Consider the following 20,170-nt stretch of genomic DNA (forward strand, 5'->3'; position numbering starts at 1 on the left):
TCCTTTCAGATACTCTGGAGGGTTTTTGGCAGCTCGGCAGCTGTCACTGTGTGAGTCTCATTTCTGGAGTTTCCCCACCTCTAATTGCTCCCAGCTGTCCTTCATTGTCTCTCCAAGTATAAGACTAAGTGCTTTACCTGCTTTTGTCTTACACAAAGATCCCTGTTTGGTCTGTTGTACAGAGGAAAGGCGATATACTCCGGTGTTGTGCAGGTCTGAGTCTGAAGGGAGCAGTAATATCAATCAATCAATTAATCAATCAAACTGTACTGTTGTATATAAATACAGGTTGGTACAATGTATGATACTTTATGATACGATTTATGGACATGATAACAAAAAACTGACAAGGGTGGATAAAAAAGGCATTTTTAAAAGGTGAACTAGTCGTGATTATTACAATTGAGAGAAAGCCAAGTGAATTAAAATGTCTTTAGCAAGACAAATAAGGAAAAAAAACTCTATAAAACTAAATTTAGACAGTAAGAAGGAAGTTTAATCTGACAAAAGGAAAGAAAATAAAACTGAAAATAAACTACTTAAAAATGATAATGAAATATACAAATGAAAGCAGTAAAGATTATGTTTTGGACGAGCAGGGGAAGAAAAAGAAATGTGGTTACTTCCTGTTGTATGTTTTTAAATAGGCCCCATTCAAGCATTTGCTTTGTTTGGATCATTATATTGTCACTCTGCAAATAAATTAAAGGCATTATTTCTTTAAAACACAATAATAGTATAGTAGAGTGTATATGATGAAACTTTCCAAATTGTCTGTGGATCATGTCTGTTCCTAATGGTGAGAAGTGATCTGTATGCATCACTGATCAGCCACAAAGGAAAGAAAGAATGAATTTAATAAATAAAAAATATCATTTTGCTCTTTTATCCTCCATGTAAATAAAATAAAGCACATGGTCAAACCACATTTTTTTCCATCAGGACTTTCTGCAATGATCAACAATTCATCAGGTTAGATCTTATAAACCGATGACGACCTCCGCTTCATTAAATGACCAATACAGGCCGACTTAGCAAATCATATCAGATCTTTATTGGTGTTTGTATATTTCGACCACATTGGCTTTTCAGTGAAGGGCAAAAAAATGTTTGAATGACCTGAACAAAGATTTTTTTCTTTTTTTTTTTGCTTCATTACTCTTCATTGAGCCAACCGGACGGTCAAATGAGACCATGATCTCCGTTCAATGTGTGGGTGTCAGTGTGTGTCAAGTGTTGGCTCATGTCTGTGAATGATTTGATTATCTTCAACCTCTCGGTGTTGCCTGAGGTCACATTGTTAGACAGTGAGGGGCGCCAAGCCATACCATCCCCAAAGCACATGCAAACAGATGCTGTGTCACTGACTTACACTTCAAGATCGTATTGTACAGCCACCCAGAGGAAGAAAGAGTCACTGATATACACGCACACATGCATACACAGGCTTTTGTCATTTTGCCACAACGCTCCAATTCCATGTCAGCATGAAAACATCCCCAGCATGCGGCTTCATATGTCACCTGTTTTCTATGAGTGTGGGTGTGTGTCTGTGAAGTACCAAATGCAACAAATTAGGATCCACAGTGCAGCTTTTCTAATCACTCACTGTTGCAGCGTCTCTTCTTACAAATCCAGCATATCTTTTTGCTCCCTACCAAACTACACCTACACAAATTCAACAACTTTTAGTAAATTACACTTATTGGATTTTTTTGGTTTGTTTTTTTTATGTGTCTGGGTTTTGTAAAGCTGCATTAATAATATACATATGTCAAAGATAAATATACTCCAAGAGTGGACAAAAGAAAATGCACGGTCATTTAAAAAAGAGCAATCAACAATTTTGTGCTTGAATACATGTGACTTCATTAAAAATTGCCATCCCACTGAAGTGAACCGAAAACACTGTAAAGTCTAGTCCTCCAAAGCCACTTTGCTGTGGTTTGATTGAAGTATAAAAGCAAGGACAAAACAGACCAAACACAGCCTGGAACTGGCTTTAGAGGTGATGAATCCTTGCAGCTGATCATTGTTTATGTCGTAGTGCACAGTGGAAGAATTTATACCACTGTTGTGACTGAATTTCACATTTTCTAGACTGTTGGTTGACTTCTCAGCTGGTGGAAATCCCGCATGAGTAACCCTTAGTGGGTCGCATTGCATTTCGCTCAGCACACAGCCTTATTGTGGCAGAATTTACATCATAACAGTTCACATTTTTGTTGAAATCTCCGGTTAAAAGGGGCATGATGAGCACAAAGTGAATCAGGCAGATTTAGTGTAATGATACCATAAGGGGAAACATGTTGGGGGGTGATGAATATAGAAAAACAATCCCAGAGAAACTCCTGTCATATGTCATGACCACTTCTGAATCTCTGGCCCTGTTTTCAAGTGAAAACAGAACATTTTTGTTGCGTGTTGAGCGTTTGTTTACATGACAATGGTGCTCAGAGACACTGAAAACTGAACTTTTTAAAAACGACTCCCACGCCGAAAATTTCCACAAAAGCTCTGACTCGGTGTCCGTGGGAAACGGGGAAACACAACTTCTCTGAAACGTTAGTTTTATAGTTGAGAGTCGCTTTAATAGTCGTCAGTCCATAGGAGTGTTTGCGGACTCGCCATTGGCAAAGTTTATAGTGTATTCTGCCAACTCATGGCCTTGCATGAAAACATTGTTCTCAGTGTTTCTGCCGTTTCCATGTAAATGACCATCATTTTCAAAACGTTGCCATTGAAAGGCAAAACTTTTCTGAAACAAAAGGCAAAAATTATGAGTTTTCACTTAAATGGTTTCTGTGTAACATCACTATTATTTATGAAAACACTGATGAATCAATAAAAAGCAGGATCATCTTCAGGCAACTAGACTGTGAATTTAGAGAAAACTCTATGGGCTGTTACCAATCTAAAGAAACCTATGTTTACACCATGTCATTACATTTGCTGATGATGTGAGCCTTTTTGTTTCACAACAATGAAGAAAAGAAACAAAAGTCAGGTTGGAAATATTTTTCGTCTCAGCAATCTAACAAGTGAGTCACTCTGCAGATTCATTTTGGGGTTTTTGTGCTTGCAGGGCAGGAAAAAAGAAGTCCATTACGGTCTCTGAAAAGAAGCCACTGTATTTCCAGTCAAAAGCTTGTTTTTGTAACCATTAGATCACCGTGACACCACCAGTGAACTCCATCACTGTGCGCACCACAAGCCTCTTTATCAATAACTGTAAACACTCGGCTACTGAATGTGAACTTTTATCTAATCTCCAGTGTGTATGTGGAGGTTCTGATGTGGGAAAGAAGAAAAAGAAATCTTTTCAGAGGAGGGAAGCCAGAAAGCCATTTCAGTAAAATCAAAACCATGGTCAAGGCCACAGAGGATGGTTGGTTTCGAAGTACGATAGAAATAAAAAGACTGTAAGTCATCGAGGGGTGGAGGGTTGAAAGAAGGACATGTTGCAGTCGAAAAGGATGAGAGAACAAGAAGATGGTTCAGAATACGAATTAAATCAAATTATAAGGAAAAGACAGTAAGTCGGGGAAAGCTAAAAGAATACATGTAAAAGAGGAAGAGTGGCTGGAAAGGACAGGAAATGAGCAAAGAAAAGAGGCAGAGTGCTTCAAATAAAGATTAATGATAAGAGAGGGGGTGCAAATGACAGCAGTAATTTAATCTGGTGTGTTTCTTCATTTTAAGCGCCGGGGAGAATTCACATTAGTGGAAATCTAAGCCACTATGATGACATATGAGAAAAGAAATAGTAAAGCTTGAAGATCTGAGACAATAGAATGTGAAGCTCTCTGATGAGTTATGTTACAACATGTGGAATAATTTAGCAGAGTGTTTTGAGACCCTCAGAAGTGTGAATTAAGGCTCATAGGGATCAAACATTGAAAGGTTTTATAGGAATTTATGTTAGTTTTTTTCTTCATACAGAGAAATATTGACATTACTGCAGATCTTCTGTGTGTTTTTCCACTGATATCAGACCCGCCAGTCGGGACACCTGTGGGGTAGTTGTTTGCATGTTTCGCCACATAGCCAGAAGGTTGTAGCTTGGAAGTTAGGTCCCTGTGTATTTGTGGTTTTTTTCTTCAGGTACTTACAGTATGTATCTGCTCAAACTCCAAAAAGTTGCGTCCAAAGTTAAACGGTGACCCTAAATTAAGATGATGGTATATCCTGTCATCTCTCATTGTTAAATGGCATAGACTCCAGTGATGCTCATCAGGCAAGCAATATGTCTGCATTGTATGTATTTTCATTATGAATGCTTTATATTTTCTAGTTTTACGGAACAAACAATCATTACTTCACAAAATTGCCTGCGAATAGTAAAATAAAGATAGTGTCGTAGAAGCTTGACTTACAAGACATGGTGATATAGTCACTTGTTTACTGAAGTGAAAAGGTCAAGAAATGTTTGTTGAGTTGTTGTTTTTTTTAAATGAGTTTATTGCTTTTGAATGCGCCATTGCCAGACAACAGCTTTAATAATGCAGAGTTAGTAAAAAGAAAATACATCCAAAACATGTGACATACTGCTTTTAATAGTTATGTACAGTAACTTTTTAGTAAAATAGTAGATATATGGAGTAACATGTTATCAACGATGGTTTCTTTAACTGTGGCTATATTGTTTGTTCTGCCCATCAACCAACTATGTCATGTAAGTAATTGGCTGGAGTGGCCAAAGGCAAATCTCATTGGACCACGCCATGACATATTGTGGTAACTTTGGCCTTTTTTTAAGGTATTTGTTGTTTACTTTGTACATCTTCAATAATTCACAGCTTATTCCCTGACAGATGTGCAGTAAAGGAACATTAGCACTCAGTACGTCACGATGGAGAACAACAAATTCACCATTTTGATGTCACAGCTTAGTCCCTGACATCATTTTGTACTTGGCAAAGACGTGTGCATGCTTTAAGATTAAAACTACTGCGATGTAATAATTCACTTTACATTGAATAATCAGGATCTACACGACTGAATAACATTGAATGCCACACCAGTCACACGGCCCTCTCTGTCTCTCCCCTCACTGTATTTATTTATTATTATTTACTTTCTTTCTTTATATTTTTGGATCTTTATTTCGAACATACAAATGTGAAAAAAAGAAAGAAAAGATACATTTAGATGAAAAATAAAATCCACTTAGTCTACATTTGCATCAACAAAAAAAAGGAGTAGGGAGTAGGAACGTCGTTTTCCTTTAATAAAGAGAAAGTTAAATTTGGGCTGAAAGTTTCCTCAAAGAGATCAAACTGAGCAACGCGGTGTAAACTGGTAAGAATCTGTATTTCCTATTCTTGGCTAAAAAAACAGAATTTTCGAAATATGTTATGTTCATTTTGAAGATGCAGTTTTGTTTATTATTTATTGTTCAGCTATAGCCCAGTGGATGCTCAATATAGTTATTTTGATGTAAAAATCGATATATGCAGTGTTATCTTCACTTTTATGTCAGAAGTGCTTTGTGGCGCCCAGCGAGTTGTTTTCTGTGGGAAATGGCTCTTTGAGTGTTGAGGGTTGCCGACCCCTCCTGTAGACTCATCTATAATTACCATTCAGTTGATGGAGGCAATGTGAAAGATGTGTAGGTGTAATGTCTCGCAGATGCAGTCATGGTGGGACTAAATGTACCAAATTACCAATGCACATGTGCTGAAGTTTACAAAATCCTATCTATCAACTGTCCTGGCCTTACAGCTCAGGGTCACATGACTGTAAATGGCCTTTTTAGGCTGAGGACTTTAGATTTCATCTTACTTTGAAATTCACGTGGCAATATCAGGAAGTCATTCTTAACAAGAAGTGAATCTCATTATCAGACAAAACATACTGTAGTAAATATTTGATAAGAATTCACTCTCAAGTATCGGGAGTCAACATGTTTTTATGCAAAAGTAGCACTACTAATGTAACCCTGAGTAACGTATCCTGATGGGATCACGGCATTGACTATGAAACTCCAAGAGCTACATTGACACGAGTATTATCTTCCTGGTAATTTGACCTCCTCGGAGTATGAGCTGGAAAGCTAAGGATTAGATGAAGAGTGATCCCCTGACTCTCCATGTTGGGCTTTTCGGCGATGGACTAATAACCTGCATCCATTAAAAACCTTCTTAATACAGAAACAGAATCTAGCAATGCCACTGTGACCACAGGAATCGTAAGCTCTCTAAGAGGACCTATGTCCCATGAGGAAAGAAGTGTATTAAGGAAGTATGTGAGTAACTCTTACAAAGCAAAAATAAATGACATCATGAGCTCTGTTTGCTGTTTGGAGCATGCTGCAGGAAATTTACTAATGCAAGTTGTTTTGAAGCGTCGCCAAGTCACTGGAAACCAACAGCGGCCCAACTCTGGGCAATCAACAAAACATGTCATTTCTAATTAAAGGGCTAAACATGCATAACCACCAACATAATCCTTTAAGACATTTGATTTAACATTTACGCAAATCTGTGGCCATGTGCAGCAATGTGACTCAGAGCAACCCAAACAAGCGCCTGTCAGTGAAGAGGAGAGGCCACATGTCAGTGACGGAGGAACGACTTGATGATGACAAATGGAAGAAATACGGCACGAGAAGCATTAGAGCAGAGCCTCATGTGGACGGATACAAAGTCGGATTGGCCAAGAGATCAGCGTTTCCTCTCGTGGATGGGGAGTTTGTGTACAGGGACAGAAAGTGACCCCAGAAAAACTCCTCTGGTAATGATGATTACCACATTGATTAGAAGGCAAAGGATGCAGGGTGGGAATGGGGAGTTTCTGTGAGGACTTTCTCAACATCATCCAGTTGTCCTTCCATCTGTCTTTGTGCCATGTGTAATTATGTAAGGGAGTGTTTGCGTGTGTTTGTGTCTGCACATCTGCGTCTATCCTCAGTTTTTTACACGTGGATGTTGTGTGTGTGCGTGTTTGTGGAGGTGCAGGGTTCACTGCCATAATCTGGTCCCCATTATTCCATTATTTTTGTTCCCATAGGCCTCTGGTCCCTTTTCCAAGGAAGCCCAGTTCCAGAAAGAAATAAAATGAGTGAAGTTAGAGCTGTGATTGAAAGAAATGATTCAGCATTGAGATACAACAAAAGAATTTTAAGTTTGAAGTTAATTATTTGATCATATTTTAAGACATAATGACCAAAACATCTTCTTTTGAATTACATATTTCAGATTGGATGTTACATTTATGATGTACTTAAAGATCCCAGCCCCAGACATTCCATGTAAACAATGCTGTGTGTGTGTGTGTGTGTGTGTGTGTGTGTGTGTGTGTGTGTGTGTGTGTGTGTGTGTGTGTGTGTGTGTGTGTGTGTGTGTGTGTGTGTGTGTGTGTGTTTTGTCATTATAAAGCATTTAGGGGCTGTTAAATCAGTGGAAAAACATTATGACTGAACTCCATTTACCACTTTACCATTTACTTTTAGTGCTTGACAAACAGTGTAATGCAGAAGCATCAATTGTTTTAATAACACGCCATGTATGTACTGTTATAGTCTTAGTTTGTTAAGACAAAACCTTATTAAGTTTGAGACCAAACTGAATTCTAGATTAAAAATCTATTTAGAGTTGCTATTTGTACTATTGTGTCAGCCAGGGGTCCACGGGAGGCTCCAATCCAGCCAGTCAAACCACCAAGAAAATATAGAAGATTTCAAAGACAACATAGATTTAAAAAATATAAAAATGAGCGGAATGTGTTAAGACTAGCAGGTGAGCTTGAGGTATCAGTGATGCTGCCATGAAAGCTTGCAAACTAACATTAACCTCAAAGCCATGTTGTCAGGGTGACTTTATAAAAACATGCATAATGCAACAGCAACAGGTATTTTGCACCAAAAGGTCTAATTAAAATGATTGAATTAATCAATTATTAGTAAAATATAGACTTTTTCATCACGTATAGTCTGCGACACAACAAAGAAAAACCTCAAAGTTGACATTTAAAGGTTATTATGGTACTATTTTACTGGTCCAGCCTGACACCCCCCACTGTATATTGTCATTGGAATTGGTATGAAAAGCATCCAACGGTGTCCACATCTTGACCATGGTAAAGAAAATAACCGGAGCCGAATGTGATTGATTCTGTAGATAGATACTAATATATTATTCTATCTCACAAGAAGTTGTGAGTATTTCAAAGTCAATTGAGAGTTTGAGGGACCGTAGTAGGGCCATACTACATCATTTCAACAAATGTCATATTTGTGTGTGCAGATTCTCTGACAGACAAAAACCAGCCACATTTAGCAAACAACATTTATAATCACCACATAACTGGGGGGGGAAGAAAACGGTTATGTGATGGTGTGGATAAATGAGACACGACAGCATCCACTCACATGTCTCTATCCCCTGTGTGATTCCTAATTCATTCAAGACATGGAAAGTGTCAAAGTGCTTTTTCATGCGTTTCCAAACGTTCCAGGCCTGTTTCAGAGCTGTTGTTTATTTACCTTTCGGCAGTGACTTTCCATTGCTCTGGTCTCATTTCCCTTCCATATGGCATTTTCAAGTCGTGGCACCGGCAACACTAAGAATTAGCTACCAAAACGGAATTTCTCTCGCTTCCATAAACTCTAGTTTACCCTGCAGGAAACCTGGTGTGGCAGTGATGCAGCATGACGTGGCTGTAGTGGAAGAGAAACATCTCATTGGCTGGGGGTGGCCAATGTAAAGAGTTTTGGGTGCGTGTGCATGTGTGTGTGTGTGAGACAATATGCCCCTGGATTGGTAGAGGAAATGAAAGAATCTGAGGGCGAAAACTCTCTGTCATAGCTTCACACAGACGGTTTCCTTCCTCATTTTGAGGGACAGCCAGAAAAAACATCCTATTTATATTTATTATGAAAATACACATTTTACACTCAGTTTTAACTCTACTAAATTACTCTTTTAGCAGATCCTCATTTTTCATGAAATTAACAAAAAAAATCAAGATATTGCTATATGACATAACACTTTTGATGCTCATACCAATATACCATACTGTCCAGCCTAAAAGTCACTATTTTTGATTCATTTGGCTGGTCATGCAGCTTATATTCAGAAGTTTGATTGATTGCATTGAGTGCAATTGCGACTTATAGTCCAGAATATATGGTTGGATCAACACTGTAATATTTTTAATTCAAACCTAAAAAATAACCTGAAATGAGGAACAGACTCATCTCCAAGCTGTCTATTATTACTCCAGGAATACTCCAGGAATATCTACTGCAGTTACGATCCCAACATCCTAGCCCTAACCTGACCAAGTCTCATAATGTCACTTTACATAAAAAGACGTGTTGTATTGGGTGTAGTGAATCACCCTCGTGTCTAATTCAGAGGTGTCAAACACATTTGAGTTCAGAGGCCACATTCACACCAAATTCACCTTGAGTGGGCCGGACTGGTAAAATTGTGCTATAATAACCTTTATATTTAAACTTAAGCAGAGTATACTTGAAGAAAATGTTGATGTTTTGGGGAAAAAAAATAAAAAATGACTTCCAAAAAATGACTACAATCTCAACATGAAGTCAATTTTATTGATACCTTCCACCACAAAATACAGTCGCGTGTCCACAAATCTACTATTGCATGTTTTTTACAAACTCACCCTGACAGCACGGCTTTGAGGCTCGTTTGCATTAAGGGAGCATCACTGATATCTCAGCTCGGGTCTCAGGTTTGTGTTGTGTCCGCTACTTTTAAAAAAATGTGTTAAAAAAAACCCCAATGTTTTCTTTAAAATGATTACAATTTGCATGGTGGTTTGGCGGTGCCGGATTTGAGCCTCTTGCCGGCCGGTTTTGGTCCACGGGCCTGATGTTTCACACCCCTGGTCTAGTCTGTCCAACAAGGAGAGGAAGTGGCATCAGGTGCTGATAGATGAATCTGTCATCCAACAAAGGTTGACGATCCTGGCAACTGCATAATAGCAACAAACTGCCCAAACTGAGAGAGACACAACGATTGGACGTTATCGTGACTCAATTTTTGATTCATACAAAATGCACTTTTAACATAAATTTCACAACTATTATATGTTCCCATGACTCCTAACAGAAAATGATGTGGTGTTGCTGACAGCAGGGAAACTTTATTTTTCTCTGACTTGAAGTTGTGACTGTTTCCTTTGGGTGTTTTTTCTTTTTTTTTTTGTGCTGAGTCTTGTTCTGTCCTGCTTCACTGAGAGACAAATAGTTCAGATAGTTTCTCTGCCGGGCTGTGAACCGTGTAAGAAATTCATCCAGCTCCGGAGGTTCAGCTTGCATAGCTAGGAAGTGAGGTCAAGCCTCTTGCAGCAGCTGCCGCCTGCAAAACGCTAACAGATAACAGACCTGCCTGTCAATACCGCCCCTTCCGTCTCTCTCATCTCCGTTCGCCTAATGCCTCATCCAGACCTTTTGTTTTACTGTCTCAAGAGTGTAATGTCCTCCAGTTGTCTTTCAGTTTGGACAAATGGCATCTGTTGATAGAATTTGGAACACTTGAACCTGACAGTCGTGAGTAATCCATCTGTGACCCCGTCCACTTTGTTAACATACTTTGTTTAAAGAAGAAGAAATGATGCACCGTGGCCTCCTACATGCCCTTAGAAGACAGCTTGACGGATTGCCAACATTATGGTTGAGAAATGGAGTCTGTTGCCTAGTTTGATTTCTCGAGAAATCTGGTATCCCATCTTGATTTACTGGCAATTGTTGCAACACTTCTAGGACTTTTTGGAATGCCTTGTTTTCCCCTCCTATTAAAAAGACTCAGACGTGACAAATTCCTCATAAATGGGCCAGCAGGAAGTTACATAATGAAATGAATGGTGTGATTTAGGGTTATTTTATGGTTAAGGGTACACACTTCTTTCAGAACTAAATCCATATAATGAAGAACAGTAATGGCATCACCTCTTTGTCTCTGTGTTGTACAAAGTGTTTCGGGAATGGAACAAACAGCTGGCAGCTGCAACAGTAAACACATTGATGGATGAATGATCAAGTGGTCATTTCCAAAAACAGGGAACCTCTATAATCACACTGAGGACAAACTGAATATGATAGAGATCCCACACAACCACCAACATGTGCACAACTGGAACACAATTTCATTAGTATTGTATCTTTGACTGATTTTTAAAATACTTCATTTGCCTTTTGCAATAACAACGACCTGCAGGAACTCTGTTGTGAGTGGCGGTCAAAGATTGTGGCGTCCAACTGGGTGGTTACATTTTGTGAATAGCTCAAGAAAACTTTGACGTGTTTCCTCGTCCAACCATCCAACCATCCACTCATCTATTCCTCGTTATCCCAGCTGACCATTGGCAAACTGTGCGAAAACAACTACTTGTCCAAAATCAATTTTGGCAAAGTTTTCATCTGAAAACAGGAAACTTTCATCACGTTATTGGGGTCCATTTACATGACGGAGCCACTGAAAATGCGACTTTCTGAAAACGGCTCCCGAGGTGTAACTTTTTGAAAACGTTTGAAACACTGGACTGCGGATTGGAATCACGTGTACCCAGAGGAAACCCATGCCTGCTCCGGGATAACATTACTGTGAGGCACACGTGCCAACCACAACACCAACATATGGCTTATATACATGCTTACATTTTGATATTATGTTTGACTGAACTCCACGGATACCCTGTCACATTGTCAGCATCACTGTGACTTGATGTTTAGTCCTTGTAGTTCACATTAAACAGACACTATTATAAAGTGCCTCTTCGATCTGTTGCTTCAGAGCCGCCCCCTATAATGCACCCTCAGTTCAAAACAAAGCAATGCAATAAAAGCACTCGGCAGCAGAAGGTCTGTTAACTCACAATATATCAATGAAATGTGGTTATAAAGTGAGCCGAATGTTTTGTTTTGTCCAGAGATCATCGTGTGGTTCTTAAGTGACGGTGCTGTGGTCGTAGATTGATGCTTGTTTGTTTCAACTGCATTTTATGATCAGAAATTCAGATTATGTGTGCGATCCCTGTGGTTCCGTTGAAAGACAGGAAAAACAAAAGTCCCAGGATCTCCAAGTGATTGCCAGTGAAAGTCGAGAAAGGGGCAGGGTGCATTCCAAGTACAAACGCATGAATCAAGCATTTAGTTTGGAGATTGCACCGGACAGAGCCAGTTGTAGGTCATCGGTAGTTTGAAACTTTTGAAACCAAGTGACTCATTGTTACTCATGTGTGATTCGGCGAAAGACGAAACTGAGTAATGAGTTTCCAAATTCAAATTGTGAGTCACACCAATCGAAGTGACTCGAATGAAGAAGAAGCCAAGACCTAATACGGCGACGCACCGCAAAACTATTGAAAAACACAAAGTAGAAAAACACATGGCCTGCTGATTTGGCAAAAGACAAGATGTCAACTGGGTGAAATTCAAGAAAGTCAGCCTCCGATCACGTTCCCGTCGTAGTAGCCACACACTCAGTCCGAGGTTTCAGCCTCATTAAATGGAAGAGAAAAGTAGGAGTCAGAGCTTTGGTAACTCATTTCTGTCGACAGGTACAAAAAACAAAAGCTAAATGAAAGCAGTCTTGCTATAAATGATCAAGTTTCTTTCCACAAACGTGTGCAGTTTTTATTCATGTGTCTCACAAATGTTCTAATTTGCTTCAAATGCCGGCTTTATTTGTATCATGTACATAATATGGGCAAACAATTAAAAGAGACATTCATCTGTAGATTGCTGGATTCTGGACAATAATTGGGTTTTTGTTTTTGAAGAAAATAGAAGAAAATTATACTTTTTTTTTTATGTTGGATGTAAAAACAAAAAATCAAACACAGCAGGAGTGTCAATTTACTACGCCATCATCTGGATTATATGTGGGGACACAATTTATTTCTTCTTCAAACTACCAATACTGCCTGGGCCAAGAAGACAAAGAGAGACAGTTTGAAGGTGGTTTTAATCCAAAAACAGCACCTACTAGTGTCCCAACATGAGAACTGCATAGCTTACAGCGTTTCTGTTGTTTCTTTTACATCATATCCAGAACACTGCTGTCTCAACGTGAAACTTTTCTGAAAGGGAAACGCAAAAACAATGTGTTTTCACTTGACATGTTATGTTACTGGGGCCTAAACTGCCTTTGAGTGTGAATGAGTGTCTCTGCCTCGAGATGAAATGGAGATTGGAGACCTTGAAAGAAAATCTTTTTTTCTAAAGTAATATATTTATTCCCTGCTTTGTGCCACCTCAGGGGCCTTCATCATCTGCTGGACCCCCGGCCTGGTCATCCTCCTCCTCGATGTTTTCTGCGCCAAGTGCAACGTCCTCTCCTACGAAAAGTTCTTCCTGCTCCTCGCCGAGTTCAACTCGGCCATGAACCCCATCATCTACTCCTACCGCGACAAAGAGATGAGCGCCACCTTCAGGCAGATCCTGTGCTGCCAGCGGCAGGAGAACGTCAACGGGACGGTGGCGGAGGGGTCGGACCGGTCCGCGTCTTCCATCAATCACACGGTGCTGAGCGGCAGCGGCATGCACCATCACCACCACAACAATGAACACTCGGTGGTATAAAGCAAAGATAGAAAGGTCTCGGAGGTTGATCCATCTGCTTGAAGGGGAATTTCTCTCAAACTGAAAGAAGGCAAAGCGAAGTATTTTAATGTCAGGAAGGACTCCAAACGTAATACGGACTAAATTTGACAGTGAGGACCAGTTGGAGTTGATGAGGAGCTGCGTGGTGATTGTGATGAAGAGGAAGATGGCGGTGAACGAGAGAAAGGATGAGGGGTGTGATCTTCATGAACTCTGAGGATGGGTGGGCTGTTAGAATTTTTGTTTCGCTGTTTATTATTTGATGTGTTTTCAGTGTTGTTACAGGCAAAGATGATATGAACTATTTAAAAGTAATCTGTGAAATGAAGATAATGCCAGTATAACCCATCGTCTTTTTACCGTCTTCTCTAACACGAATATTACTCGTCAAGTTCCCCAAACGCATGATTATTAACGCCATTCCCACACATTACTGCTACATACGAGCAACATGACATTACCACTGCAATTTGATTCACATGCTTTTAATAACTCATTTATGGTAGAGGAATTTGGGTCTGATCCTATCTTTGGAACAATATTTCTTTTCTCTCCCAGACACGTTTCATCGTAGCGACTGTAAATCTGTTCATACACAAGGACCCTTGCTTTAATCTTAAGTACCTTCTAAAGGTTTAAGGCGAGTTTCTTGACAGGTTTTACTATCGAGGTGTCATCCAGTGTGAAAAGTAGGCAGTTATCCTGAAAATACTTCAAAATGAATACTGTATATCTTTCACTGTTTACTCAGCAGCACACCAGAAAAACAACTTCAGAGACTTGCTGTGTGTTTAGACAGCCAGTCATTATCCTTCACTGCAACGGAGGCATCGTTCATATTATGATGACAAGTGACCTTACAGCCTAAATACTTTAGTGGCAGACCCTCCTCTTTTATTAAATCGCTTTCGTTATTCCATCACAGGAGTTTCCCACTTTCATCCAACTCAAATACACAAGGGATCCAAGATTTACAAGTAGTCCCAGGACGGTCACTACGCGCCCAGGAATTAAAGATAAGTCGTTCGAGGGATCTTGACTAAAAGAGGAGTAGGGGGAGGCTCCGCACCACAGTGTTATGTAAAAACAAGGTGCAAGATGAAGGTCAGGTCTAGTGAGTGCTCACAGAGTCAGACTGATGCATGGTGTGCATCAAGGTAGCTGCTGTGTCGCTTTGTCCACCAGATTTACCCTGAAAAAGGAGGTGATATGGAGGAGAGTAAAAACAGTGTTAACTCGTTTGAGGTGTAGTGACTTGAAATTAAAATTATATGTAGTGTGATTCTAAATATATGTTTTTATTAACTCTATTGAGAATAAAAATAGATGTTGATCAGTGTTTTGTGGAGGTTTTCAAGGGTAAAACGGTATTTCCCCCCCCAAAAAAGTCCACCATCAAACCGAAAGGATTATTGTGTGAACCGTCGTCTGTTGAATGTTGATGCTTCGCTTTAATTTTTCTCAGGAGCCCTTTAGATTTAAAAAAAAAAAAAAGGCAGTTGACCACCTCTTCAATCTATTATTTGCTAAAACCTAACATTTGGGAATGACGCGTCTATGACACAAGGTAAATTCAAACCTTGTAGAAAGAGTCTAAAAGTCAAAGAAAAAGCTAAGAAAACTTGAACTTTTTGTAATAATGCAAACAAACAACACGGCCAAGATTTTACAGGCAAAGAAATTATTTCATTTGTTTTAATCTGTTTGGTTTCTCTCTGTAAAAAGCACCTATAAATGACTGTGTTGTATTAGGTGCTATGTAAATAAAGCTGAATTGAAAATTGAAATGATTAATGAATCAATAAAGTCGCGACAAAACAGCTTGGGTCACCAAATCTACACGGTTAGTTTTTATAAAACATAACAACAAAACAATCATTTCATCAGTTTGATTTGGCAGAACGGTGCACCATTAGTTTCCTAATTTGATCCATCCAGTTGCCCCCCCAAAATCCTTTATTACTCTCATTTATTTTCATGGTTTTTTCCCCCATTGTTGTTGTCATAATTACTACAGCCACAAGAGGGCCTCTTGTGTCCTTTACAACATGATTAACGTGCTCATGGTTTCACGTATACATGCTAATATCTGTGCTCTTGGAAACAGGACTCGCTGAAAGCTTGGTCGTATCGTTTAGAGACATAGTTGTGGTTACGTTACGATACCACACGGCTAAAAACAAAAGCTCCAGTCTTTCACAAACCTTTCGATTTGAAATGTATCCCTTTGCATTCTACACCTTGACCCGTTTTAAATTGATCATTGGAGGGGAAATGTTTTTAAGGCGAAGCAAATTTCGCTTTATAAAGCACTCCAGGTTCGTTTGCTTTTTTTTTTTCTGATCGTAACAGTGTTATCGGTTATATGAAGTAATACTGACGTCCATTCAAAATGTGTAGTTTCTTTTTTCCCATGACCACATGAGATAGTTGAGGATTGGGGGTCAGTTCCTACCAAACAGTAATATTGACAACACGTATATATTACAGGTTATGATGGGGTTTTTTTTTTGTTTTTTTTTTTTTCCATAATGAGCTGACTTATCGAGTAGAGGATGAACCCAAAGCAGTATTAAAAAGATAAATATTATTTCCACAAGTGCACCCTCTCATTTCTGCCAATTGCTTGTGCCAGGGCGGTAATGCCGTGACGTCCGCCGTTAAAACTTACCAGCTGAATGTTCTGTCACGATCTAAATCCAAACACTTTTTGGCCAAAGCACATAGACAGGGCAGCTGACAGCAACGTGAGAGTCCTCGCCAAAAACTGCAAAGAAACCTTTCCAGGAAACAAGATGTTTGTTGTGAATCTGGTATTTTCTCCGTTTTGAAGTCGCCCAAAAAGTTGGCCTGTTTATCAGGCAAACGCATGCTGTTTGATCCCGATAAAGTTCAGCTTCTCTTTTCTCACCATCAGTTTGTTGTTTTCCTGCTGCACATGTGAGATGAAACACTGCGGTCCAGGGCAGCTTATTGACCACTGTCGAAGCAGGGAGATCACTTCTTATTGTCCTTCTTCATCCAGAACAGTACAAATAAACTGTTTAAGAACTCTTTATCTCTTGCTGTGCTTCTACACTGAAAAAAAAAAAAAAAAAGAAGAAGAAAAGCAGAGAATCCAAATTTTCAAAGGATACTGCTTCAAAAAGATATAGCTTTGTATGCTCTGGTTCCAGTTTCATGATTCACATCCACTGTAATTCGTCTATCACTTTGTATACCATTGTAAGTATATGTGTACAGTATGTATATATAAAATATATTACTCAAAGTTAATCAACCAAAGGGAAAAATGTTTGTGTCTGTAAATTTAACTGTTACACTCTGTCCAGATGTACTGTAGGATTGTGTATTTTTAATTTTAAATTTTTTTGCCATTTGTATTGTGACTCCAATTAATGGATTTTCTGTAGACAATATAGCAGTTATTAACTTGTGTGCAAACCCAAAATGAAATATCTGTGAGTGCAGTGCCTTTCAGCTTCAATTCTCGGTGGAAAGAGTCGCCTAATATCTGTTTGAAAAGTCGTGTTTTACCATTTCCTGCCATTGAAGCCTGCAATTGAAATTCCAATGAGAAATAAAATGACGTTTTCAGCTGGTGTTAAGTTACTTTTTCGGATGGAATCTTTCTAACATGGTTGTCTTACAGTTGATCAAATGCAGTAGTTGTGGTGAGACATCACTCCCACAACAAAATATGGTTTTCTGTGAAAAGTCACTGTCCCACATTCTGTGTTCTCTTCCCCCTGGAAGAGCAAAACCTAACTGCTTCTTACGATGTCTAAAAACTGTATCCATTGTTTACCCCGGCCTCCAGCTCATGTTTCTTGACGCAGTTTTAAAATCTCTGTTTTAGTGTGCAAAGACGGTATTAACCTTGCATCCAAAAAGTTACAGATGGAAGTACACCATCCTGGATTAACAACGGATCTTCCGACCTGTGGATCTCAAACATTTATTGTCCAAATTAAAACATTTCAAATGTCACTGAAAGCTGCCAAGGTTCAGATTTGATCAAGTGTGTACTACTGGCTTCCAGAAAGTCATTCATGGAGACATAAATGTGATTTCCACACTGTAGATACTGTGTAGGCTTTTGTCATTGTCAAGAATTTTCAGCCAGAGTTGAAGTGTTGATATTCCAGCAACAATAAAAAAAATAAAATAAAAAAAATCCCAAACTTCGAATTCATGTATTAGTGTGTTTCTTTCGTGTGAGCATTGCTGATCCAGTGAACTGACTGTTTAGTCCTGTTGTGGATGTTTGTCTGTTATCTACCAGTGTTTCTGCTTCTGTGATATCAAAAACATCAGGACAGGGTCACAGGCCGACGCGTTGGTTTTTTTGTTTTGATGTTCTTCAGACCCAATAATCCTTGGACTTGAGGCGGTTCACACAATCTGGGTCCTTGGTGTTCAGCTGAGTGTGAGTGAGAAAAGCGATCCACTGTCCTGTTTATGTACAGCTGTGCAGGTTCAGAGGTGAGAAATGTGAGATGAAGGCCCAACAACAAGTATCAACAATAGTTATCATCACTGATAATGTCCTTTCATAATAAGGGATGGGTTTTGTCATATTCACATACCTTGAGGGACTCATTTTCTCTGTTTTGCAGTTTAAACTTGAAGGAGTGATTCTTTGAGAAGCAATATGTCCATTTTAGAGACAACCCACCCTACCAACTAAACCACATTGGACATTGATGAAATTGAGTCCTTTCACGTACAGATGTCGACATTTTATTGATGGTTATTCCCAAATAGCCTAGACCCAGGAAAAAAAAAAGTGTGAGGGAATGGCATCTAGTTAAATATCCCTGTATGTTGTGCAGCAGTGATTTCTACTCAAGTCTTCAAGCAGCAAATCCGTATCAGTTTTTATCAAAACAGGATGTTTTCGGTTCTCATGGTGCAAACTGATAAAGTAGTCAATCCCAGGGTGCTCTGGTCGACAAGACAACAATCAACTGGAACCTACATCAGAAATGTTTTGAAAATGATCCGCATATGCACTGAAACTCCCGTGATGCTGAAAGCTCAAAAACATCTCTACCAACTGCCTGAAAGACTTTAGGCTTCCTCTCAAGGTGCTCAGAAACTTATACACCCGCACCGCTGAGAGTGTTTTGACTGGGAGTATTATTACCTGGATAAGCAACAGCACCCAGCAGGGCGTCTTGGCCCTGAGGAGGGTGGTCCACTCAGCGGAGGACACCATCAGAATCACCCTCCCCAACACGGAGGACATTTACAACAAGCTACGCAGATTAAAGGCCTGGAAGACTGTGAGGGATCCCGCCGTCCCCAGTACCCACATTGTTTCTTCTGCTGCCGTCAAGGCGGCATTACCACTGCCTGAAGGCAAACATAGAGAGAATGAGGACGAGTTTTTGTTTTTTTCCTGAGGCTGTATGCCTGATGAACCTGTAACAACAGACTTAATAGACTGTGGGTTTTATCTTCATTCTTATTATGATTATAGTTGCTTAGCTCCTGAACAGGTACTAAACGCATTTCACCGCATATTATACACGTATGTACATTAGTGCTGTAGTTTGTATGCATGCGCATATTGACATTGTGCTCAGTATGTGAAAAATGTTTCTCTATATGTGATCCAGATGATGGTTATAGTGCTGCGCTGTTAATTTGAAGTGCAAAATGTGCATGTAATGCTGCATGCTGCAGATGCTATATGACTAAGCATGTACGTGCGTGGTTTGTAGGTTTAATTGCTACTGTAAGAGTGACGTAGATTCACTTTACATGTCATATGTGATATGAATTAACTCTTGAAACAGAGTGCAAATGTTTTCATTGAAAGGAATGTTCTCCCTTTCCCTGTGTGTGTGTGTGTGTGTGTGTGTGTGTGTGTGTGTGTGTGTGTGTGTGTGTGTGTGTGTGTGTGTGTGTGTGTGTGTGTGTGTGTGTGTGTGTACACTGCTGTGTTTATTGTTCCAGAGCTTTGGAGTGCTCGCCTCCAGTTGACTGATATATGTCTCCTTGCTTCCTGTTGCTCTCCAAACAGGCCAATCGGCGTCAGTGCAGCCACACGGGAAGTTCTCCTACGCAGTCGCTGAGTGAGGTGGATGTCACATCGCCGTCACAGTGTCAATACAGGCGCTTTCCGTGCTTTCCATCGTTGTTCGCTGACTGACAAATACGTCCCCTCGGTCAAATGTCCCACTGCTTTTGAGGCTGATGGATTAAAGCTTGCGTTGGATGGAGCCCAGCGTCTTGTTGCCAGCAACATTCATGAGAGATGCAAAAGTCAACACACTGACACCGTTGCAAATCTCCGCGCACAAATGTACTGACCCACATCATTGTGTCAAAACAAGAGGCAAAGAGACGCGGCTGCCAAACATTCGGAGCTGCTGTTGCATGTTGGCAGGAAGGTTAGGGAGTCCATTCAGATAAAACTCTTGTTTGGAGAAAGGACGGCTGGCGAATTCACTGTGAATGAGTTCTACTTCCCAGTATTCGCAGCTGGCTTTGAGCTGAAACATTTGGGAGACGGTTGAAGGAGCTGACTACAGCTACTACAGATAAGAAAAGGAAACTGTGGTGATGGAAAGAGGGCAGATGGAC

At 39.8% G+C, this 20,170-nt stretch overlaps 1 protein-coding gene across 2 annotated transcripts in view; it reads left to right on the plus strand.

Moving 5' to 3' along the window:
• The window catches only part of lpar1 (lysophosphatidic acid receptor 1), a 44,111-nt gene extending 26,392 nt beyond the window's left edge, over positions 1-17,719 (plus strand). For both annotated transcript variants that reach the window (XM_080476928.1, XM_080476927.1), the window contains exon 3: positions 13,233-17,719. In XM_080476928.1, coding sequence (XP_080333054.1) covers positions 13,233-13,555 — 323 coding nt within the window. In that variant the 3' untranslated portion in view covers positions 13,556-17,719. The remainder of the gene's footprint in view (positions 1-13,232) is intronic.
• Positions 17,720-20,170: the final 2,451 nt, after the last annotated feature.

This window comes from Lipophrys pholis (genome assembly GCF_963383615.2).
Source record: "Lipophrys pholis genome assembly, chromosome: 12".
Taxonomy (NCBI): Eukaryota; Metazoa; Chordata; class Actinopteri; order Blenniiformes; family Blenniidae; genus Lipophrys; species Lipophrys pholis.